General features: G+C 38.8%; 1 protein-coding gene across 1 annotated transcript in view; it reads left to right on the plus strand.

Annotated features, from left to right (window-relative positions):
* The window catches only part of NT5DC1 (5'-nucleotidase domain containing 1), a 128,062-nt gene extending 102,837 nt beyond the window's left edge, over positions 1-25,225 (plus strand). Inside the window, exons 9-12 of the mRNA XM_002191640.6 lie at positions 6,742-6,860; positions 7,684-7,842; positions 13,904-14,072; positions 24,982-25,225. Of these exons, the coding sequence (XP_002191676.5) occupies positions 6,742-6,860; positions 7,684-7,842; positions 13,904-14,072; positions 24,982-25,100 (566 nt within the window). The 3' untranslated portion in view covers positions 25,101-25,225. The remainder of the gene's footprint in view (positions 1-6,741; positions 6,861-7,683; positions 7,843-13,903; positions 14,073-24,981) is intronic.

Raw genomic sequence — 25,225 nt, forward strand, 5'->3', positions numbered from 1 at the left:
CCATTACACTTCAGTGTCAATTTTCAGTGTGGAAAAGTATGGTCCAAGAGCAAGTCTCAATATGCCTTATTTCAGGACGTGTTATTAGAATGTGTCTTATTTCAGGAGGTTTTACTAGAGAGACTTAAAATGTTCAGATAAACTGGAAGACTATAGACTACACAATGCAAAGAAGATGCTTTGTGTGCCTCCCTTTGATTTTAATTGAGAAATTGAGACATTTTTCTGAAGTGACAGGTTAGGTCAGAATTGTCTGATGGCCGTTGTCTCATCTTCTCTGTTTCCCTCCATGTTCTGCTTCCACTTCATGTATCCCCTGGTAAGAACAGCTATGAACAGGTGCTTGAACTGACCTGTATATTCCTGAAATGTTTATATCAGTGTTTTTTTTCTCAATTATCTACCTTTCCTAACTTACTTTAATTGGAAATGCTTTCTGGAAAAGCCTATCTCTCCCCATAATTATATAGGGATCTCTAGGAAGACTATGGTACTGGTTTTAACACAGTTAATTTTCTGAATATTGGAAGTTCCTCATTTATAAGGCTCTGGAATAAATAAAAGAATAAAACTGCTCTAGAGAGGGAATTTATTTCTTTTTGTACCATTTTGTACATTTTTGGGACCTTTCCAAGATCCCACTTTAAAAAAACAAAGCAAAACAAAAAACCCTTACAAAAAATGTGCAATGAAGAACTGAATTTATATATTTATGTCCCACTTACCCTTGCAGCATATAAGTGTTATTATTTATAATTGGAATTAAATAAAGTTAGGGAAAACTCTTGCCAAATTTGCACGTGAACTACAATTAAGAATGAATTTGTAGGAGAGTCATTTCCCAAAAAGTTATTTTTCTTTTCTGAGGAAAATTGGCCTTGCTTGTATTTCACCATATCAGTGTTTCAAACAGAAAGGCTTTGTTTGTCACACTGGTCCTGGGAAGGCAGAAAGTTAATGTTTTGACAGTTTTTTAAAAAAATTACTGAATCTGTTGGGAGCTGTTATTTTCACTTCTTGTAACACAACAATCAAAACCTTCTGGAGAAACTTATTTGCTGATTCTTCTCTAAAGAAACTACTGATTTTCTTATAAACAAGGAAAACTTCAGAGAAGTTTTGCTGTACTTCCAGAGAAGTACTTGCTGACATCTCTAAAGGATCTACTGATTTTCTTGTAAACAAATAAAGCTTCAATCTTATCTCTACATAGCCTGTTGCTTGGCACAATTTAAGCAGTAAGGTAGATTTTAATAAAAGTGTAAAAGGTTCTGGTAAAACTAAAAAAATAAAACCTTTTTTTAATTTGTGCTCAGAGGATTTTGTGGTTTTTATATATGCCTAGGGCAATTTCAAAATACACAAATATAAAATACACAAATATAAATACACAAAGTACAAATATTTTGTACTTTGGTTTTACTGGGCCTTACAAAATAGTGGAAGGACTGAAGTCCTTAATGAGAAAAGTAATTGTTAGCAATGTGATAAACAGTACTTATTAATTATTATGAAATAGTTTATTTTTTTTCCACAGGGTGGTATCTATATTTTTTCCTCAGATTTATCTGTGGTGTTCTTCCAGAGAAGAACCAGTTTTTAGTAGTACTGTTATTTAGTCCTCCATATGACCAAACACACTTATGTTGGGATTGCTAAGCAAAAGAAAGATGTATCACTGCCTATGTAAATTTTAAAATCATGTTTCAGTTTTCAAAACTGAATTTTTACTTTGATTAGTTTAGTCTCCATCTCACCAACCATAAGCCACCCCAAAAAGGGCAGAACGAAGGCAAGAAGAGGAGGTGATCTTCAGGCTTTTAATGGGAAAAAAAAACAAAACACAACAACAAAACAAATTGGACAGACAAGAATGGAGATGGCCAAAATCACTAGTCACTAGGAAACCTTAATCTTTTATTTCAGCACATCAAGTTAAGGGAATAATTTGTTCTTTATAATTTCCCTGCATACAGACGTGGGACTGGCAAGTGCTGATGCACAGGTAGATGGATTGCACAGCTGCTTCCACAGCACATTCAGGCATGGCAAAACACACACTAATACCTGTGTGAATCATGGAAACCACACAGCAAAGTTGATTGGTTGGTATATACACAGGAGTTTTGGGTTATATCCTAAGGAGGATGCCCATAGGGTATGAAGTTTTATCTCCAGGAATCTTGTAAGTGTTTGCTTTCTTCATGGAGAACATGCCTACAGGGAAACTCTACAGCTTATGTCATCCCATCTTGTTATAACTTTACAACTGGAAGAACCCACCTGTGCAGGTCCCTTTGTCCTTGTAAAATGATGCACTTTCCTGCCCTGATTTCCCCTTTGGAAAGGAGTTTGTTTTTCTTAAGCAAGCTCAAAATGCTATCCAAAATCAGACTGTGCCCAGTTTTTCTATTAATGCCCTCGGGATCTGAAATGGCATCATTTTAAATAGCAGAAAGGTGTATCAGTGTGATAGTTGTGGACCATAGAATGGATTTGTTTTACAATAAACCCCATATTGGTAAACAATAAACCCCATATTGGTAACCAGACTTTCAGCATGCTGAGCACATGAACCCATCTTCATGAGGTTCCTGCAGGCAGAGGGAGCTCACCGGAGCTGCCCATGGGCAAGAAGAGGCAGGAGCAGCTACAAGCATGAGCAGCAGCATAGTTGTCACACGCTTTTCATACTACTGCACACCTCAAAGGGAAAAAAAAATACCAGTAATGCTAATAGACAGTCTAACTAGGTCTATGTGCAAAGGGGTTAAAGGCTGTCCTGAGAAAGGCAGAAGAGGGGGCTGTAGTGGAGCTGTATGCACGTTGTACTTAAATCCAGCACACTTTTGGCTGGCAGGGCCTTTGGGCAGCTGAAATTGCTTTCCTCCTCTGGTGTCTGCCCAGTCAAGTTGATGTGAGCTGTTCTCAGGCTCTTTGCCGAGTCACTGGCAGATCCTGCAGTGCATTCAGTGCAGGGCATGCAGCTGGAGGAGCAGCACAGGGTGGTTCCTCAGGGGTGGCGAACTGAAGAAAATTAACCTGGGCATAGGTGTGGCTCAGTGTAGGTGAATAAGAGTTGAAGCATAAATTTGCCCTCACCTCAGCTTCTCTCTTAACCTCGTGCTACCCAACCAAGAGCCCCATCCCATGGCCCGGGGTCTAACAGTGTAAACACCAGCCAGGCTGGGGATAGATCCCCATGTTCAGACCCTTTCCATCTCAGCAGGTATAACCCATAAGAGGACACAGAGCAGATGGCACTAAGCAAGCTGTGCAGAGTCTTTCCCAAAAAGTGAGTCTTTGCCAAAGTAAATTACCATCAGTTGTCATTTAAATGAGAATAAGCTTCACTGATTACTTTTTGCATAATCATTCAGAATGAAACCAGATGTTCTTCAGGCCAAGTTTTAAAGCTGCAGTGCACATTTAAAGAAAATTCTTACAAGAAAAAGGATATTGAGTCTTGTTAGTGAATTTGTTTATCTGATAAAACTTATCTTTTATTGGTGATGAGAATATATTTCTGAATCAGAAACCATTTCCCAGCTGTTAGACAAAGCTATATGGAAATTGCCATCCAACAATGTTAATATTGCCCCAGCATGAGTCAAGCTTTTGTTTGTTTTTAAAAAGGAACAGTAACTTCCCCTCAGGAAGACTGCTCTGAATCACAGCTAGGTTTGGGCAAGTGTTTTAACAGATTGATTTTCTGGGTTTAATTATTTTAATTTTACTTGCTTGGAACTTTTACATTTCTTGACATGGCACATTTTCAGTCTGCAGCCAGGAATCTGGTTTTCAGTGTTATATGAGGCTTCAGAAGGAAGCAAATCACTCTATCTAAATCATCAGAGAAATTCTTTTTGGTTATCCAGTCTGTTTGAAATTGTCAGGACATCTCCTTTTCCTCCTAGCTTAAAAGACCTAAAGCATACCCGCCTATGTGTGTTTCTTCCTGTTGGAAGAATATTTATAGCATTTCTGACCTTTGAATGAACTTTTAAGAATCAATAACATCAAAGTGGAAAGCAGGTCAGCAGCAGTTTTCCTCTTGACTAAGTGTAGCCAGTGTTCAGCTTGGAATATCTAATACAGGAACTACCATAATCACATTTAAGCAGCATTTTTGCAGGAAATTTGCAGATTTCTTCTGCATTGTCATGTAGCTACTGTCTGAAGGATATAAGGCCAGAGCCAATGGTGTCATTGATGGTTTTTTAAGTTGTTGTGTATCAATTTTTTACATGGCAGAACTTCTACAAGAAGCCTTGATAGGTGGTGCTGAAGAATATTTTTCTTAGCTGTGTTTTGCCACTGGAAAAATGTAAGCTGATTAGAAACTGTTCTCATTAATGACTTATCACAACTGAAACATCATCCATTTCTTTCCATTTCAGATTACAGTCATGAAATTGACAGTCACCCCTCGATGTGTGAGCAGAAGCAGCTATATGAGATGGTTCAAGACAAGATTTGTCGATTCAGAGTTGTTATCCCTATGATCCTACAACTCAAATAATTTAAAGGACCTTTCCTAATTCCTCAAATTTATGAAGTTCCTTCCAAAATCGAAGTGTTCCCATAATGAACTAGACATCTCAGTGCTGTTTGCTGCTTCCTTCTAAAGGGGAAATTAATTTCCCTTTATTTCATTGCCTAAAAGCGAAGTTTCTAACTTAATTAAATCCTTTCTTTCTCCAGAGCTTCCACCACAGAAAATTCTTGTTACACCATCTTTTGCCTACCACAGGTTCCTGGTAGAAACTGGTTCAGATTGTAACTCTGCATTAGTAGCCTGAATTCCAAATGCCTTGAGTTAAGCAAGATGAATCCCATTGCTAGGGGTGACAGTAATAGCTCTCACAGAGCGAGAGGTCTTCTGCCTTGTAATTAGAGTGAATTGTTGCAGCCAGGACTTCCTCTCATGCCATTCCATAGAGGTAGCAAGCAGGGTTTTGCTCTTTGCTGGAGCCTCCTGAAACTGCTGTAATACATAGGGCTTCTGTTTGCAAATACAATGTCATTATTTAGAAAATACCTCATAAAAGCTCAATTTTTCTCCAGTGTTTTCCTGATTGACTGAATGGAGAGACAATGACAGCTATAAAAATCTTTTAATATTTCAAAAAGCTTTATAGCATCTCAAAAGAGTTGTTTTCATAAGTTTCTTTTTCTATGTCCATGTCATTTGAAGATTGTGTCTACTTGTTCAGTCAACCATCCAAATATGTCTAAAAATACAAGATATATAAAATAAATTTACTGTTATGACAACTTCTGTTTGCTCAGAAGTTGTTTGATCAAAGGTTGTAGTAGTCAGGAAATTAGGGAATTTTTTTAACGGATGCTATCATATTTATTGTTATTGCATTCAGTGTTACATTCCTGAAGAAAGAAGGAAAACATTTCCACACAAGTTCCACATGAATTATTAATGTCCACTTTGAATTTCCTTGTTTTTTCCTGGTTTATAAAACAGCCTTAATATAGAATCATTTTGTCTCCATTTCTTCAAATTTGTAGATTCATTATATCAAAGACTGGTTTTATTCCTCTCTCCACATACCCATTTCCTTCTTTTGCTTCTTTTTAATTTTCTTTCAAAGGTCAATGTATTGCACCATGTACATCTTCCGTTCTCTTAAACATAAAGCTGTCTTAGCATTTCACTGTTCTCCAAAATTTGCATTTCAGCTTTCAGCAATCTCTAACCAAGTAGAAGTTGCTCTTTTCCTCTTACTCCTAACACATTTAAGTACTTTGAAAAATTCTATAAAGCAAGAGAAAAACTGAAGTTGTGATGTTACACCTAAGTCAGATCTAAGTACTGTATTTGTTTCTAACTCTTCTGTCTCTAACATAAAGTTTGAGACTAAATAACAAATCAACCTTTTGTTTCACCAGTTCAACAGACAAAGGACATTCATATTAATATTTCTGATGAAACTGTAGTTTATCGGTTCATTGAGACTGCTATTTTGGCTCCAGCAAGAAGCTAAAGTTCATCTGGCAGTACCAGATGGATTTGAAAAAGCAACAAGGTTATGTGGACACTGGGACAGATCCATGTTTTGGAATCAGCCAGAGACAAAGCCTATGGCAAAGCTGGGTCATGACCAGCCAGTTTCACTTTCTACTGAATTTTCTAATTTGCTGACACTGCCATAGTAGTTACATGTCAGTTTAGATAGTGCCACCATCAACAACATTGGGGTAGTTGTCCACTCATTATTTGTCCACTCATCATTTCTTCAAAACTGTGTGATAACTGTAACTGCCCTTAAGAGCTACTTCAGTCTGTTTTGTTGGGTTTATGTCAGTGCTTAAAAACTGTAGGTCATTTTTATGGATGCCAAGGTACATGCTGTCTCTTACAGTCTGTTTTATCTCATGGTTTCACCTTCATTTGTGGCAGCTCCATCAGTCTGGTCTGTGTGGCCTCCTGCCTTCACTGCTGCAGTGTTTGGGTGGCAAAGTCCATGAATTTAAGTCCTTAGGTCTTGTGTAGCCGGTGCACACAAGGCTCAGCTGCTTCTTTTCTCACAAATGTCTGCCTGCCCCCAGCTACCAAACACCTTGTCGTGGTCCACGGTCAGTACCAGAACTTGAGCCAGGCACTGGATCTGCATTAATGTCAAAATAGACCAGCTGTGCACAGGCAGCTTCTCACACATCTTACAAGTACAGGAGGATGGGCTGGTCTCACTAACAGCATGCAATATGGCTTGATGATTTCAGAAAATGACGAGGAGCAGGAGGCTCTGCTGTCACTGGACAAGCCTGGTTGGTATTCCCAAGGTAATGCTATCCAGCTTTATGATCTACTGAAGAAGATGACTGGCAAGTTGGATCCTAAGGTATGTTACAAGTGAGAGTCAGTCTTTCTGAAAATACCCTGTTTCAGTCAAGAATCCACCAGACAAACTTTCATTAAAGTTATTGATGTGATTTGTCACAAACTTCTGTTCTGGTTACGCTTACTGCTGTCTAACAGCTTGTAGCCCAGAACTGGAAGTAGCATATTTGTCTTCTTATTGGTAGAATATGTAAGCTTTCTAGATGTAAACTTTCCGTATGCAGGGTAAACATTTTAGCAGCTTTGGGAAGAATCAGGTTGTAATCAGGAAGTGTCCCGGAGGAAATAGATCATATAGATTAAAAGACAGATCAGTAAAAACTAGGGTTAAGTACAGGTCTGGATAGGTGAAAATGCCACTAATGATGGTGTAACAGCATTTTTCATAATGAATAAATTCCTCCCTGGACACAGAATAGTTTTGAGTCACCAAGAAGAATGTTTATCTTTTTTCCAGTGTAGTCTAAAACTTGTTCCAGTTTAGTGTATTTTTTTGGTAGTCTTTCTACTGCTTCCCGTCAGGCTATTTCTGTCAGCCAAAAAACTCACTTCCTTTTGCTGGTCCCAGTTAGGCATCCTGTTCCAATGCCTCTGGAGGGTGAGAGCAAGGAGAGTGTGTGGGGCCAGCCTTTCCATTATGGAGCTGGTTGAAGATAAAACCCCAAACTTGACATTAATAGGATCTCTGCATGTCTTAACCAAGTGTAAACATGGAGGAATTTTTATTAGGTCATTTTAAGGCTCTTTTTCTTTCTCTGTGAAATACAGTTTGCTTGTGTGTTCCTCATATACAATGAACTTCTAATTTGCTTCTTCCCTCACAGGTTGTTTATTTTGGTGACAGTATGCACTCAGATATTTTCCCAGCTCATCACTATAGCAACTGGGAAACTGTCTTCATCTTAGAGGAGCTTCTAGGGGACAAAGGTATAGTGCCTGCAAAGGCTGAATCTGAGCCCTTGGAGAAGAAAGGAAAATATGAGGTAAGGGTTCCTGCAGATGTTTCTTGGAGCAGAATAAAGTAAGTTATAAAAATTCTCATGTCACCTGCATTAAGAATGAACCTGCTTGTCTTACCAGGGTGCTGGCAGCATCAGCATCTCCCACAGGTGTGTCCTGCTTGTCTTACCAGAAGGATGCTGTTCTGTCCCAGCTCAGCAATGCATGAGTGACACAGCACCTCTATCTGGAGCTAAACCATGGATCTCCGAAAAGGAGCTCTGTGTGCTCTCCCTTAGCAACAACCTTTTTAGTAACAAGATCCTTCCATCCCACAAGGAGAAATGTCATGCCCACTTATTGCAAGTCCAGTGCCTGGACTCTGCTGAGTTCATGATGTTTCCCTGTGTGTTATGGTCAACTGTAAGCAAGGAGGAATTTTTAATAATTGTTTTGAAGGTTGCTTTCTCTCTTGTGTGAGACATGCTTTGCTTGCACTTTCCTTATATACAAAAAACTTTTAATTTGCTGCTTCCCTCACAAGTTTTTTTTGGGTTTTTTTTTTGTTTGTTTTATTTTGTTTTTTGGTAACAGCTGTGCTCAGATAGGAGGGATGGCTTCAAAATCTGGCCCAGTGCAGACTTACTGATAGTTACCTCAGATAAGTAATATGATTTTCAGGTTGATCATAGTTGGGAAGCGGGGCTTTAGCACCGCTGTCACCCTTTATATCTCCCACAGAAGGTGGGAAGTTATTATGGTTTATCCTTTCCTCTGCTGCCAAAGAGCAAAGTAGGTAGGAAATAGCACTGAGGCAGCACTGTACCTCCAGGATGTCCCATGTAGGTAGGACCTACAGCGAGGCTCCACTCTCCATTTGGAGTGTCTTTTCATTTCATATGCTACTGAATAAATAGGTCATTTTCTTCTAATTGCAAAGAAATGCAGATGCTTTTCACACTTTTCTTTGTAACACACTAAACTTTATTTTTCTTTTAAAATAATTACTCTTTGTGATTAAAAGGTAACTTACCAATAGAAAAGATATGGGGGGTGTGTTTATTCTTGATATGTTTTTAATCCAAGTGTTATAAAAGCTCCTGATTTTAATGGAGAAAAGGGTCTCTCCAATGGGACTGAAACAATATAGCTGTAATATCTATATCTTTTTTTTTAATAGACATATCTCATATTTTCCCCCACTACCCTGATTTCTAAACTGTAGTCAAACAAGGACACTTCAGTCACTGAAATAAGGAAATGTAATCATTAATGTTTAGGCTTTTTCCTGTGTTGTAAATAAACAAAAATGAAGTTGAAAAAAATCAATATCCTATCAAGAGAATGTGTTTCTCAGTAGGAAGGGGAGATGGGGGAGGAAGAGCTAGTAGCACATACAGGTTAATACAATTTGATTTAAATAATTAATTCTTTAAAAATAATTCAAATCTTCTATAAATTTGTTTATTCTCTGACTGGAGATTCTGCTGCATTGCTGCATAAAACCTAAAGTTTGGGGGATTTGTTCAACGTGGTTTCCTAAGTATGTTCATTATATGCTTTTGAAGCACACATTTTTAAACAGAGAAACAGAAAGTGGTTCTTTTCCTGGAAGTACAAAGAGTAATGGATTAAGTTTTTTCCGAGGCCACAATGATGATTTGGTTTTCCCTTGTTATGACACCTCTGCTCAACTGCTCACAAGATCCATCTTCTCTATCACAGCAGTTGTCAAGCAGCAAATTGAGGCTTTTAGACAGGTGCTTGACATTTCACTGACGCTGTAGCATTCTTGACAAGAGATTGCAGTATCTCAAGGAGACACCACCCCTACCACACACAGCCCCTATTCCGTTTACATCCGCTACCAGTGACAGCAAGCAAGCAAGGGAGAAATGAATCGCATTGATTAAAGGAACCTGAACCGGGGGGCCATGGCAGGTCAGTGGTGTTATTTCATTACCATGCTGTTCACTGGAGTCTGAACAACAGGTCACATCCATATCTCTGCAGTTGACTGGGCACCCCTAACTTAACAGGACTGGTTCAAAGGGACTCCCTTTACAAACCTGTGAGAGTTTTATTTTCATTTCCCCAAGCAACTTCTCCCATTAACCCTTTGGTTAAGAAGGGAGAAAAGCCAATTCAAAGGATTGTACAAAGTCAGGTGCTTCTGGAAAATTAGTCACAGATTAGATTTCATCTGGTTAATCAGCTTAGCATTCATTGGCAATAAAATACAGTACTACTGTAGATATTCCATGCCATGTGCTGTGTGCAGAAAGGGACTGAAAATTTAATACGTGATGCAACTCTCAATGCTATAACTCTTTACAAAATACTATTAAAATTAGAAAGTATTACTTTATTTGGCAATTGCATCTTTCAGAAAGAAATTATAAAAATCTGGTTTTAGTTGTTTAACTGGTGTTTCATCACTAACAGTGAGAGGGGAAGAAAACAATCTTCTGACACACCAAGTGGGAGACTTGTGATTTCCATTTTCATATGCAGTTTTTGTCTTTTCCCTTCAATTAAATGCATGCTATAAGCCAGATACACATAACTGTGAAATTATGGTACCAACTGCAGTTCTTCTAAGTACGTGAGTCATAACCAAATAAGCAAGACAATAGCAAACTAAAAACTATTTATGCAGTTACTTGGCTCCTAAGTAAATTGCAGCATGCAGGGTGAATAAAAATACAAGGCATTGTGTTGAAACAAGATTTCCCTCCCTCCCTCCCAGAACTGGGGGTTTGTTTGTTTGGCTGGAGGTTTTGGTTCTATTCTTTAAATGTGTGATCAGTTCCATCAATGAAAACAAAAGAAAAGCTGGAATTTGTCCCAGGACTTTGAGGAATATTATTACAGAGAAGCTGTCAGTGTGTAAAAACCTTGGGCTATATGAATGAATGAAGCAGAAATCAAAGAATTAATTGGTGGATATAGGTGATAATTTTGTAGTTAGAAGGGAAAACTTAATTTTTACAATGTTGCCTAGTTGACTGGTTTGTTGTAGAAGTCAGGGCTGATATCCCTCTGCATTTCCATTAACTCCCTTGATGTGACCATGGACAAGGCTATTTATATTATGCATTTTGGTTCTGTTTGTCTCTTTATCTTTGGCACAAATCTAACAGTACTTCCAGGAACAACCTGATGTGCTATTGTGAAGCCTGGTGAGTTAAAGCAATATTCCTAGGGCAATATCCTGAAGTACAGCACATTTTATTAAATTTGCTTATAGTGATCCTTGTTGTAGTTTAGGTACAATATTCATGTGTGAAATGTTTTATATTTGCATGATATGTAGGAGGGCAGGTTCTGTGCAACAGAATTCAGACCAGTGGGAGGCTTGTCCATTTGCACACCCAGCATGAGTGTGGGATTCAGGGATATTCTGTTGTTGTGGTCAGCACAGCTGTGCTGACAGAAACATCTCAAATACTGTTACACCAGAAAAACTGTATTTTGAGCATTTAATTTTTTTTTTTTTTTTTTTTTTTGGCATCAAGAGTTAGTGGTGTGTTACTACCTTGGGAAAAAGCATACAATCATCAGTACCATCACTCATTGGATGCAGTAGAGTATTCCTCATGCTCTGTTCTCGCTATGGCATAGATGGCAATTTGCATCTAAATAAAGCCCTTAAAAATCCTAACGTCTTGATCTTCCATTCCTGTCCCTTTTACATCTTTCTTTCTTTCATCCCTTTACCAAATGTAGAAAAACTTCAGAGCTTGGCTCCATGCTAATTAGTATTTTAGAAAGGTCATTTGCAAGCTGACAAACCAGTGTTGCCCAAGGGTCCTGTTAACAGATTCTGTCTATTCTGTTAACAGGCCCTATTTGTCTAGAGTTAGCAAAGCAAAGATGGTAGCAAGTATTCCAGGTGTTTTGACTTTGTGGAAGGCCCTGGAACTTGGGAATTTCTGGTACCATCCCTATTTCCCTGAAGTGTAGATGTTTTCTTTGAGGCTTTGTGCCCTCAACTGACACAATCAACATCTGACCTGCTGCTTCTGACCAGTATGCCTGAGAGAAAATCCTATGCCTGGGGGATTTGCATGAGAGAGAGGGATTGCCCAGCACTTCCAGGATCTACTGTCCTGCTGTGAGTGCAAATTCTGTGTCTGGGGACTGCAGGAGTGGCTGATGCATCTTCCCGGGCTCATCAGCCCTGCTGCTGGGCATGTGCCTCCAGGCATGTGAGTAGCCACAGCAAGAGGAGACTTTGGCCTCGTTTCACAGATGTACAGATTCATGGTGTGTGGTCTGTTCTTCATTGCAGGCTATGATATGTGCTGCAGGTGAGATAAGAACATCTTCAGGGCATCAGTTAGGGATAGAAGGGGGAGCAATGTCTGATATTTCATAGGGATGTGATCAAAGTTTCTCTCTTTACAGATTTTAAATCGAGATTTAGCCTACCACACCTGCCCTGTCACATGTAGATAACCGGTAGCAAAGTGATGGGAGCTTTGAACCAGGTCACTTGATGAGAAGTCTTATATCTAACTGGGTTTGATTTCACAGAGGGCTTGGGTTGTAAATCAAAAATTTAACCCCCTCCTCCTTAATAAGGAAGTAAATCCCACTCTAGAATCAAACTTCTGTAAAAATCAGTTAATTTCCTCAGGCTTCATTTTTAATTGCCTACTGAACTAACCATCCACTTCAGAAATCAGAACTCTCACATCTTTCCTCTTTTCAATAAACAGGACCCTGTCTTTTCTACAAATGCTTATGTGGGCCAGTACTGGAGTTGTTGTTTTGATTAATCACCTGAGCAGCTGTAACAGCCTTAAGAATTTTCTGCGTGTGTCATCCAGCTGGCAAACAGATTTTAATTCATCAGAGCATCTAAACTTAATTATAATTGATGTAAAGTCCTGGGATTGGCATGGAAAGATAAGATTTAGTGGAGGAAAAAAAGAAAGTAACATGCTGTTCCTTTGTGCAAAGCATTAAAAAAAAACCCAACAAAAAATCCCAGGACTTCAGTTAAATGCTTATTTTGCGACAAAAGAGGAGTTTTTTTTCTGTTTATTTATATCACAAGACGGAAGTTAGTATCTATGTTTGTTGAAATCAGTACTTCCCCAACCCCCATCTATACTCAGAGGAAAAACTGTAGCACAGACTCATGGAAGAGTGGCTCTGTGTTTACTGGTGTGGTCTCTTCAGCTGCCTCAACAGCTTCCTGATCAAAAGATACAGGCCTCTGTCATAAACACAAATGGTTCCAGCAGATTCTCAAAGCTGTTAAGAGAGATGGTAAATGGAGAATAAAATACAAAAGTTCACAAATCTGGAGGCACAAACTGTGGTATCTGTTCTGTAGTTCTGAGAAGTTACTTTGCACACAAATGACTTTAACAGATTTTCTTTAGTGTAGTTTTGTTTCTCATTCTTTCATCTTTCTGTAGATGTGTGCTGGCATTTTTTTCTGATTGCTTATGGCAATGTATAGCAGGTCTCAAGATGAACTCGTAAAAAGTCAGTTTTTCCAATGCTGCTTTAATTCTTTCTTTAAAACATAATTAGTCTAAATGTTGTCTGAAAATATACATTTAAAAATTTTGTATTCTACAATTTTCTAGGCAAATGTTTCTCCATGGATTCTGTGGCTCTGTTTTCACTCATTCCTCAGCTCAGAAATAGATAACACAGGTGGCATGATGTATTCTTTGCAGTTACTCCACTCAGCATGAGGAATCTCCTTTTCCCCCAGGACCTCCCTGCTGTAACATAGCCTCTCCAGCAGAGAAGGACAGCAAGCAATTCACACTATCAGAAACAAAAACAGAAGAACAGCGAAAATAGAAGTGGTTTTCTTCAACGGTTTAAAAAATATTTATAGTTAACTTTTTATGTCCTAGGGAATCCATAAATTGTATAATCAGGAACTTGGGGACTTATGGGAAGAAGATTGTTATTGTATTGTTATTGTCTTCATATTTTAAAGCCACATTGCTCCTGAGATACAATACAGACTTCCCAAACAGTCAGAAAAACTCTAGAGTTCCCTAAACTAATGCTTGTGGATAAACAAAGATTTTATTTTTTTTAAGCTGACATATTTATTTGCTTTTCTTTCAGGGAGATCAGCTCAAAGTTCCTTACTTTGTATCTAAACAGTGGGGCTCTTTCTTCGTGGACAGATTGCCTGGCCTGGAAAATGCAGAGGAGACTTTAGTTCACACATGGTCCTGCAAATGTATCAGCACTTACAGCACTATTGCAATCCCTAGCCTGGAAGCAATAGCAGGTAAGGAGGATATGTGGGGCTTTTTTCTAATAAGCATGCAGTATTCATAGTAAGTTTGTAGTGCTGTAGATCTGGTTTTCAAAATACTTTGTTCATATGATGCAGCACTTAGCACTAGTGGCCATTGATTACTTTGATGTTTGTGCTTTTAATTGTTGCCTGATACACCAGGGGTTTTGTTTGTGCTTGCAAATGCGAGGTGTTTAATTTGTGCGCTGTTGGAGATAGGGTGCAACATTTACCAGACTGTAGATTAGTTCCTGAACTTGGTCCCTACTTCCCCTCTGTGATTTGCTGTTTCTACTTTCAGTGGTGAGATACATTCGAAACAAACAACATGAAAAGTTACTTGGGAGTGTTATACTTGCAAAAATGTTTCTGACTGATCGGCTTGTTACACTTCCCCTGTTAGCTTGCTGTAACTTTGCAGCTGCAGTACATTTCAATGTTTACACAGTGGTGACGAGGACCCCCATGTGCTCCATCTATCATTTTGCAGTACTTTGTCGATACACATACCTAAAGGAATAAATGAATTATTAGATGAATGAAGAACACAGAAAGCATTTTTACTAACCCCTCAGCATCTGTTGCTTGCTTCATGCATAAGATCAAGGAGTAAAAGGTTTGTTGCAAGAGAGCATTTCAGCTTGCCCAGCAGTGATTTCTACAGCAGGACATGTGATAGACCTTTTCTTTGCAACCATATTTTACAAGTGTACTTCCATTGTATGGATATATCAAAACAGAGCAATCACAGACTGCCACAATTTATTTATGCCTCTGATATTTGCCATTTTGCAATCTATTTCAGCCTAAAGACACAAAGCCCAAACACACCAAGGGAAAATGCCAACAGAGAGATAATTTTTGTTAAACTCCCATCTAATACCTTTTCCAGGCTCATGCTGTGGCTTGCTTTGGAAGTGTTGACCAAGAGAAAATGGTCAGCCACAGTCTGAAACTTGCCTCCCTGCCAGCTCCCCACTAACCACAGCTCAGTTTAAGGGACAAACAAGGCCTCTCAACCTCAAATACATGACAAGCTCTCCAGCTACAGATGAAAGGGTGCGAACCCATAAGGCACATCTGGGCAGTTAGTGAGTAGGATAGCTGCCTGTCATCAGCCATGGAGCTCTTGCAAAGCCTGTTTCTCCATGAGGAGGGACACCATGTGCTGTCCCTCGCTGCTCTGAACCAGTGCTGGGACAGGGGGTCATATCTGTAAAAGTTAAAGCCCAGTGCTAAAGGACAGGGGAGAAATAATGTTTTAACCTTGCAGCTGTGCACCAGACAGCAGTCTCAAAGTTGAAGGTGGGAGAACATCTCTGCTTACTTACAGAGAGTGGTATTTCTTGTTTGTTTGTGTGGAAGAGCAGATGTTCATTACTATGAATGTTAAGGAATTCCTGACTCCTCTTGAATACCTTGTCTGACTCCTGTCACAGCAAGCTGTGAGAACTCCTGCTCTGCCAAGCCCTGAAGTTTTTGGCTGCAGTTGTAAGTCATATCTTAGCTACAGCTATTTGGGAATAACTAGCTAGAAGAGATTGAAATGGGTTATACAAGTTTGATGATCTCCAGCTTTTCCTTTCCCATTCTTCTGCTTTAATTACCAGCAGAGGGCTTTCCACTGCCAAGCTGCAAAAACTCGGCCTTTCCTTAAGATGTCCTGAGCCCAAGCATGCAGCCAGGCTGCCACCATGCTGACCACATGAGCCCAGATCCCAGCCAGTGCTGTGCTGACTGTGTGAGCTCAACTCTGGCTGGCTCAGCCTTGGCAGCACTTCGCTCAGCCTCACCCAACCAAACAAGCTGCCACCTCACTGGAGATGCGCTGCAGCCTCCTGTGAGCTGGGGGTTGACAAGGGCGTCTCTATCAACAATGTCTGACCTGGCTTTTGTACAACTACGTGAGTAGTAGTAAGTGCCACGTGCAAGTCACGATGCCATCAACTTGTGATCTGCAAAAAATATTTGGTGAAATGTGGCAGATGGCTGCAGTGCTGACTTTTAAGATTGATTCTTGTCGTTTGGCTGCAGTGAATGTCTGTGCATAAAAAACGGCTTGGTTTACTTCTCAAGACACATTGAAAAAGATTATTCCAAAGACTATTCAATGTTAATTAATACTAGTAACTCACTTACTCAATACCAGTTCAAAGATGCATTAGAAGTTCTGAACTTCAATCTTGCCTCTGGCAAGGAAGGTATTACTGGAATTGCAGACTATTGCACCACAGTTCATCATCTAAACTCTCCTGAGATTCCCTGAAGAAAAACTGGCATTCTCTTTGTGCATGAAAAAGTATCTTTCATTTATTTTAAAAGTGCCCAAAGGAGATCTTCTACAATACCTTCTATGTACTTCCATCAGCTTGGATTGGAAATCAGATATGTTATATTGACAGTACATGGTTAATAAAATAGTGGAAGCCAATGTCCCTACTCCTATTCTACATACCTCACTCACAAATCCATCTGTTTCTCCACTTTTCTGCCCCTCATTTACAACTCCCTTACAGATTTGAGCATTTTAAAGCACAATGATATCATGAGACAGATTTTCCAAACTAGGACCCATTACTGTGGGAATGTTACTTTAGAGCTCCCACATGGAAATTAAAGGTTTAGGGGTCTCTCTGAGAAATGACATTCTGCATAAACCGCAATTTCCAGGACATCCTTCTCCACTCCAGAAGGCTAAGTATGAGCCAAGTAGAGGAAGATTACTCTTATCTTTCCTACCTGAAAAATCTGAACTTTACCTTCAAGGACAATGACCACTTTTCTGTGACCACGTGACCACGTTTCCAGATTCCCATGTTAAAAATTGTATTGAATGCATCATATAGGCATTCCAACAGTAATTTCAAAAATACTATTTCAGACAGGTCTTTTGATTAACAGTTCTTTGGTCCAAAAATATGATACACATATTTCAAGCTAATGCTTTGCCTTTCAATCTCACTATATTTGGAATTTTTATAAAAGCCACACTTCAAAAAATTCCATGAGGAGTTTTGGACCTATAGAGGGGATTTTTGTAAGTTTTTTTTTTCTTTATTACGAAGAAAAGGTTAAGAAAGTGGGCTCTAAATTGTAATAAGGACAACATAAAATATTTTTTCTAATTTCATAATTCTTAACCTAATGTTGTACATTTATCTCATAACCTGTGACTGGTGAAGTTTGTCACTGGATTAAAAACTACCGCAAGGAAGAAAAGGAGATTGAATGATGTTGCAACTCAAGAGAATTTCATTTCAGAGAAGAATTAGTGCAAATGTAAATGTTTTATGGAGGCGATTCATTTCACACTTTGGAGATTTGATAACCAAGCTTGTGTCATGCATGAGGATAATGCATTGTTTTGAATCTTGTGTGCATTATGAAATCATATCAGGGTTTGCCAATATGGCTGCATAAGTTTTTCTTCATGCCTTATTGTTACTTCAATTAGATAGAACTAGAGAAAAAAAATCTCCATTATAATTCACCAAAGCTTTCTCTTTAAAGATGCCTACAGATCCCTGCCACTTTCTGCAGGAGTTTGAGTCATCAGCCTGCTTGCTGTATAAATATAATGATAAAATTGCCAGTGAACCATGACAAAGAAGTTCATGTTTCTGCTTAGAGCTGCAAATTATCTGTACAATAGAAAGCTCAAGGCAGCCGTGGCTGGGGCTCCAGAACTGGCAATGTGCAGGTCGCAGATACAAGGGTCTGCCCAGCAGAGATCAACTGCAAATTGCAAACTTCACACACCATCTTCCAAATGTATTTTAAAGGTGATGCCCTTGAGGAATCAACTGTTATCATGGAAGACATGAATTTCACTAATCTTGTAATATACTAATCACTAATCAGCCATATACTACAGCCATATACTACACTAATCAGCCATACACTGATTTCTGTATCCTGAACAGCAACATTTGTAATTGTTGCTGAAGTGGAACAAAAACAAAAAAATCGCTCATGTTTTTGCGCTTTAGTTCTATGTTTTTTCATTGACATTACATCACTTAAAGTAAAATCCAACTCCTTTTAAATTAGTCCTTGCTGTAACCAGACTGAAAATCATGCTCTTATTCAAATAATACAATAATATGTCATTCTCTTAAACACATAGAACTATTTATATTTTGCATTGCTAGTTAGCAGTAACCTTTTGTATTTAATGCCTTATCTTACAACTGTGCTTTTGCTTGCCAACTTCAGTATAAGACTGTATCTATATAATAGCATCTAAACACTAGGTTTATCAAAATGCTTTGAGGATTTAGACTGCTTTGGGAATTTGCTGTTACAATTAATAGTTGCTGCTACAAGGCCAAAGAGTCATTTTTCTAATTAAAGTTTTTATGCAAAAAAAAGTGTTCTTACACTGGGTGGAAAATTGGTGTAAATGCATGACAGTAACATTTCTGAGGTTTTCTGGCCCTGAGGTTTCATACAGGGAAGAAAAACAGATAATAAAGACAACTGAGTAGAGAGAAAGTATGTGTTCTGAGTATATAAACAGCATTTTGATCTATGTGTCAGTTGAAAAGCATCAGGTAGTGTAAATCTGATTCATCTGTTCTCCTTTTAGAAGAAAAAAGAAAAAGCATGCCCAACACAACCAACAAATATAAGGCATCTATTTTTCAGCTGAAAAATACAGCTGAAACCAACAATAAACAGCATTTTAAAATTATTGTTCAGTAAATCAGGACTAGTTTATAAAAAATCTTCAGGACATAGTTACTTCCCAAATGGTCTGAGACCTCTTCTTTACCACAGGATTTGGCCACTTGGTAGTGATTTTCAGTGTAGAAAGGACAGTACTCAGTGTATTACAGTTTGGTCAGTCTTTCCTTTCTCCTCCAGAAAGGTGTATTGACTTGTGCTCCTGAAGACCGTGTCAAATCATGCAGAACCCAAAAGATTACTTCCTAGCCAATAGCTGACAGAAATGCTCCTGCCATCGTTATTCTGCTCTATGAGATGTCAAAGTACAGCCACCCCGAAAAGATTAAAGGGAAATCTCATGAGCAATTCATTAACAATGGGGAAAACACTCAGTCATTTCTGCTTTAAAGTTATCCTTCAACTCAGGCAGCATAATTTCATTTGCAGGCTGTAACTAAAGCTATAATTGGGTTTTGACTGAATTGCAGGCTTATGGGGTGAGTTTAGATTGACACTTTATAAACCCTGGTTGTAATACAAAGTGTTGATAATTTTTGAGTGTGAAAATAGGTAAAATAGGTCTGACTAGGTTGAAACTGTACATAACCTGCAACCTCACATGTTAAAAAAACATTGCTGGAAGGATATTTATGTACTCTGGATTGGTGCCTAACATATTCCCTCTAGATTAAGATGGTCACACATGCACCAAAAACTATGTAGGCCTTGTACAATATATGTCTCTGTGTGGATTTTTATTTTAAACTAAACAATGTTTGTCACCCCTCCAGAGAAAAAAATCAGGGAAAGGGAAAGAAAACATTTGCTTTACAAGAGTGGGGAACATGATGAGATTAACACATCTCATGATTTTGGAGAGGAAGGCTGATGTTGGTGAGTTTACCTCAAAATGAAAGTAAAGGGGTGTATCATCTCTGCATTTGTCTTAATGTAGCTCCTTCACAGTCTCAAAATGCAGCTCTTTTTTTTTTTTTTTTTTTATTCTAATCAACCAGAGATGCCTGTCAGCTCCAACAATTGCTTGTTTCCAGGCTAACTTCTTGAACCTACCTCAGAAGCCTTTCCTCCTGCTCTAAGATCCAGAATGAGTCATTCACACACCGAAATTAATTAACAGATCCCTGAAAGACTAACATATCCTGGTAGGATCTTGGCATTCTCTCAAGATTTTTTTTTTTTTATTAAGTCTTCACCTAGATATATAAAAATATTATAGTCCAATATTTTCTTCTGATCAGTTCCATATCAAGCAAAGAACCACACAGGGCTATTTTCTTACAAGCCTTCCAAAAACCACTGTTTCAACTAAAACAAAAATGAGAAACATTTCCCTCACATAGAAGTAATGAGTTTTCTCATTAAAACCCAAAACAGCAAAGGAATTTCTAAGGCTTTTCTTCACTGCAGACCCTTATCAGGCTCAGCTGCAAGTTAGTGCACGCCTTGTGAACAGCTGTTTTGCTCAGGAAGGGGTCAGCGGTCCCTTGGCCATAGGGTAGACCCAAAGTAATGTGACTTGTTATTCCCAAGATAATTACAGTAAAATTGCACACCACAAGCAATTGCAGCAGCCACGATGGGACAGTCATTCCATTTCCCCAGGCACTCGTCCATATGCAAAACTGGTAGTGAAGCTGCTGCTGCAGATATGCCTGCAGTTTGCCACTTGGGTTTTCTCCAATGGCACTGTCTTCTGTGTTAGATACCACAGAAAAGTAACCAGTGACAAACCTCAGTGGCACTGAAGCTCTTGCTCAGGCCAAGCTCAGGCCACAGATATCTGCTGGCAGTGGCACAGGCATGATCTCCAGCCAATACACCTGTGTTGGCAAAAGCTCTTAGGTAAGTGCAGGTAAAGTAGCAAACCTGCACTTTGACTGAGAGTAGTTTTAGTCTTTATTCCTGCATGGCCAAGGGTAAACTGCACTGGCTTGTGTCACCAACTATATCCAAACTCAGAAGCTTTCTCCTTTGGAGCAAACCTATATTGAGCAGAGCCCCCTTTCCCATACAACACTGCCCAGATACTCTCCTCCTCTCAACTTCTGAGTTATGGAGTATGCAGACAGCAGCACTGACTTTCATGTAATTGACAGAAGGAATGCTTTTCTCATGCTGACTTCACTCTTTTGGGAGCTTTGCTTCAGTACAGCAAACATCTGACCTCCAGCTTAGGAAAATCAACCTTAGAAGTTTTTTTCTAAAAATAGCTGCTATTAGATAAATCTACTTGTGGCCTTGGGATTTTTTTTTCTTTTTGCCTCTAGTATACTGTCTCACATCCTGAGCTTTTAGTGCAAGCACTGCTTTGACTCTTGCAAAACAGAGATGGGTCAGGAGATAAAAGAACATTTCACATTTAAGAAAAGCAACACCTATTAAAGGCTACCCACAGACTGGCAAGCCAGGTCACTCAAAGGCACGGCCAAACTGGTGAGTTCCCCCTCAGCAATTGTGCTTACTCCACTGCTAAATAATTATTAGAAGTTGTTATCATTAAGAAATTAATATTTTCTTTCAGCAGTGACTTTGAAATACAATGAAAGATTCAGGATAAAGCTTCTAAGCCAGCATTAATTATGGAAAATCCTGTGAAAGGAAAATAATTTATACTAGCTGATGGTTTGCCCTCTGCCCCTATAATTACCTCACCCACATGATGAGATGTAAGATAGAGCTTTGACAGTGTTTTCTGAAATTTCACACAATTAAGCAGTGTGAAGATTTTTTTTTCAAACTTGGGTATCACTAACAAGGTTTTAGTTCTCTTCCTCACATCTTTTCCTTGTTGATAATCAGGAGGATATATTTGGATTCACTTAACAACACAACACTGGTGTTTACTAGGAGGCTTCTGCAGCATCTGGCACCAGCCCTGCTCACTGGCAGGGAGCAGACCTCAGGGTGGGAGGGTGAGTTCTGCTTTCTGTAGAGCTTCTCGCTCATCCCGGCAATGCTGCTGTGGTGTCATGATGAAAAAATGTTGGCTTTGCTTTTGTTGGTCAATAGTGAAAAATTATTCCTGACATTTCTGCTGTGTATTTTGGGAGAAATCTGTTTCAGTCTTGGACTATGCTGTTAATTGAAAAACTATGACATCCACCTAAAGTGCTTAGTTAAGATTTTCTTTGTTTAATGTATTGGCTTGTTCAAGAAAATTTTTAAAAATTAGATCAGTAAGTTTATCAAGCAGGCTTGTGTCTGGTTTAAATTAAAATTGTCTTCAGTTACTCAAATACTTTCCTGATCACTCATTGAGAATATTACATTTTCCCTTCTTCTTGTGGTTTCTCTTTCTTGCTGTGGGTGGAACTCCAAGTCTTCTTCTGATAAAAGCTTGTGGCATTGATTTAGCTGTCCTACACCAAGTGCACAGCACATGAGACAGTGAGATGTTGTAACTATTATATAAATCCATCCATAGCTCTTAAGTACATGCATGTGTATACTTAAGCATCAGAACACTGTTGTACTTATGTCACAATTCCTGGATCTGGATAACTGGAACACACTGACTGACAGTAGCTACTGTTCAAATATCATCCTTGTTATTTTGTTCACACCAGGACTGCTGGAGGCCTGTAAGGGAGGCAGGGCAGGGCAGGGCAGGAGCTTTTCTGAGCTCAAGTTAAGCCATGTAACCTGTGAGGGTTGCCCAAGCCGTTGGGAAATTGTTAACACCACTGAATGGTCACCATCAAGGAAAGCAATATTCATCACTCACTTGCACTCAGGCTGGTGTGGGAGGAAAGAAAGGAGAGGGACAGGAACTCAGGGTGACACATCAGATAACTGGCATTTATGTAGATCTAGGACATTCTGTATTCCTCTGGGACCCTTTTGGGGCCCTTCACATCTGATTTCTAGGACTTTTTGGGTCTTAAAGAGAATATCCTGTTTGTCTTGGGTTAAAAAAATTAAATTAGTCTGGGTGGAATTACATAAGAATGATAGAAAAATTCTGGGACTGTGGTTCTCAAGTAATTGGGTAGCAATTCCTTCTTCCAGTCTCAGGCTGTTTTGTTTGTTCGCATCTATTTTTTTTTTTATAGTGGCAATATTGGATGAGTTTTGTGCTGAATACCTTATCAGTGCAGGTTAGGACTCATTAGAGCCTTGCTGTCCAACTGTGTCTGCATATCTGCCCCCTGCCTGATTCTTCATCAGGCTTAGGTGAGAAAGTGGGTGCCAAGATGTAAAGGTCTACCACCACAGCAGCAGCTGTGAGCATGCACAACAGCAAACCCTGAAGAATTTACTGGGAAAAAAACACAAGGAAAACAACAACTTGGAAATAAGGAACTATTTTTGCTCTATTTTCCCCCAATATTGGCTTTATTATTGAATACTGTATGGTTTTGGTTTTTTTCATGCTTTTGCAAAATGATATAGATATTTTCTAGTCATCTTCCAAAGTCTGCTTGCTGCAACTAAAGCAACATTTAAATTTATAAACTGGGGTGTGAATATATAAAAATGTGATTATTCTCTTTTGGCGCCTTTTGCTTTGCTTATAGAATGTTTGGGTGTTTAAGCTGATTCTGTAAAGCTGGTTTACCAAGAAATACCAATGAATTTACCATTTTGATCCAGCTGATTCTTTTCCTTAGCAATTATCAACTCTGTAGCATGTCTGTCCCATTGTGCTGTTCTTTGATTAAACTACTCTTGGGAAACTCCAGACCGCTAGACTATTAAGCTAGTAAAAGCTTTTATATAAAAGCAACTGTATGACATTTGATTTTTATAGCTCATAAAGATATTTGGAAATATTTGCTTTCTTTTTCCATTTATTTTGTATTTTTGGAAACCTTTGTGTTAAACTGAGCATCATAAATAGACTCAGCAGTCAGTAAATCCACTGAGCCTTCTGCACACTAGGAAAGCATCTGGCTGTTCTGCAGTGCTCGCAATGAGCTCCAGAGATTTCCCTGACTCAGACAAAATGAGAAAATGAACTTCTTTGGCAAGCTAAAATCACCTACTTAAACAATTCTCTTCCAATTATCTTTCCTCCTATTCCTACTTTATTCTAGCCTCTATCTGATTTTTCAGCTTGATCTAAGTACTCATTTATTGCTGTATTATGTTCAGTATGAGTTTGAAGCTGCAGACCTGGATGCTGCCCTGGTGCCTGCCTGCAAATCACTTGTGAGACAGAACTGGATTTCCTGTTTTTGCCGAAACTACTAAAATTGTGGGTTTCTGTTTCATAGAAGCTGTTGAGGTGGGGCAGGGTGGGAAATAGCAGCATGTAGTGACAGGATGTCACTTCCCCAAATTTACTCCAAATTAAATTTTAAAAATTGCAATTCATAAGTTATTGTACAGATGAGCTGAGTAATAGCTTTTATGCTTTACTTTGGTTCTAAAAGACAAACCTGGAAAGGACCTAACCCTGTTTGGGGGGAGGTTAGTTTTTCTTTTCATTTATTGGAAAGGGAATCGTTTCTTGAACTAAGTTTTATTTATATGTTTTTTTAATTTGGTTTCTTGAACTTTGAGTATGAGGTGAGCACAGGAAGTATCAGTTTTCTGGCTGTGAGAGTGGGTGGGTCACTGTTGGCAGCAGAAGCTTTTGAAAAGTTACAGAAAAGAAAGCTTTGACTGTTCAGAGCTATTTTCATGCATTCAGTGTTCTTTACAGACTGGAAGTGATGCGTACATCAAGTTACAAGTGCAGATTTCTAAGAATGCTTGGTACAAAATGATGTTGTTAGCACTGGACTGCAAGAAGGTCCAAGAGTGGGTGCCTTTTGGAAATCTTGCTTCAATGGCCATTAAAAACAAAAAAAGGAACTGATTCTTTGTTTTAAACATAGCCCTCTTATGAGTAGATTTCTGAGATAAAAGAGAAGGGTGACAAATTGAAGAATGAACTTGAAGGAGTATTGGGAGAAAAACTGCATCTAGGCTCATTGAAGACTTGATTTGTATTCAAGCATTCATTAAATAATTTTCTATGACTAACATTATTTCAGCAATCAAGGAACTGAATATCCTTTACTGCAGTTGAATAAACTCTGAAAGTCAATCCCTTGAACAGCTGAAGATGTCAAATAAATGTGTAATCATGAAATCTGATTGAATTCTGATGCCGGTGGGCAAACAGCTCAAGGTTTTAAGAAGTACTGCTATTCACCACAAGCTTGTTTTTTTATGTGATAGAGGCTGTGTTGCTAATCAGATGTGGTATCTTTCTGTCTTACAGATTTACCACTGGATTATAGATTTACACGATTTTCCTCAAATAGTTCAGCAACTGCTGGGTACTACCCAAGCCCTCCAAGAGCACTGCTGCCAAATGAGGACTCTGTGATGATGAAATAGGTTGTCAGCTTTTTCCTTAGATAACCCTGTGGCCCTTACTTAAACTGCTATCAAATGCTAATTGGTGAAAATGCTGTGTGATGCTTCATAAAATAGAGTGATGAATTAAAGCAGACTCCTGTGTA

Source organism: Taeniopygia guttata, chromosome 3, assembly GCF_048771995.1.
Source record: "Taeniopygia guttata chromosome 3, bTaeGut7.mat, whole genome shotgun sequence".
Classification (NCBI taxonomy): Eukaryota; Metazoa; Chordata; class Aves; order Passeriformes; family Estrildidae; genus Taeniopygia; species Taeniopygia guttata.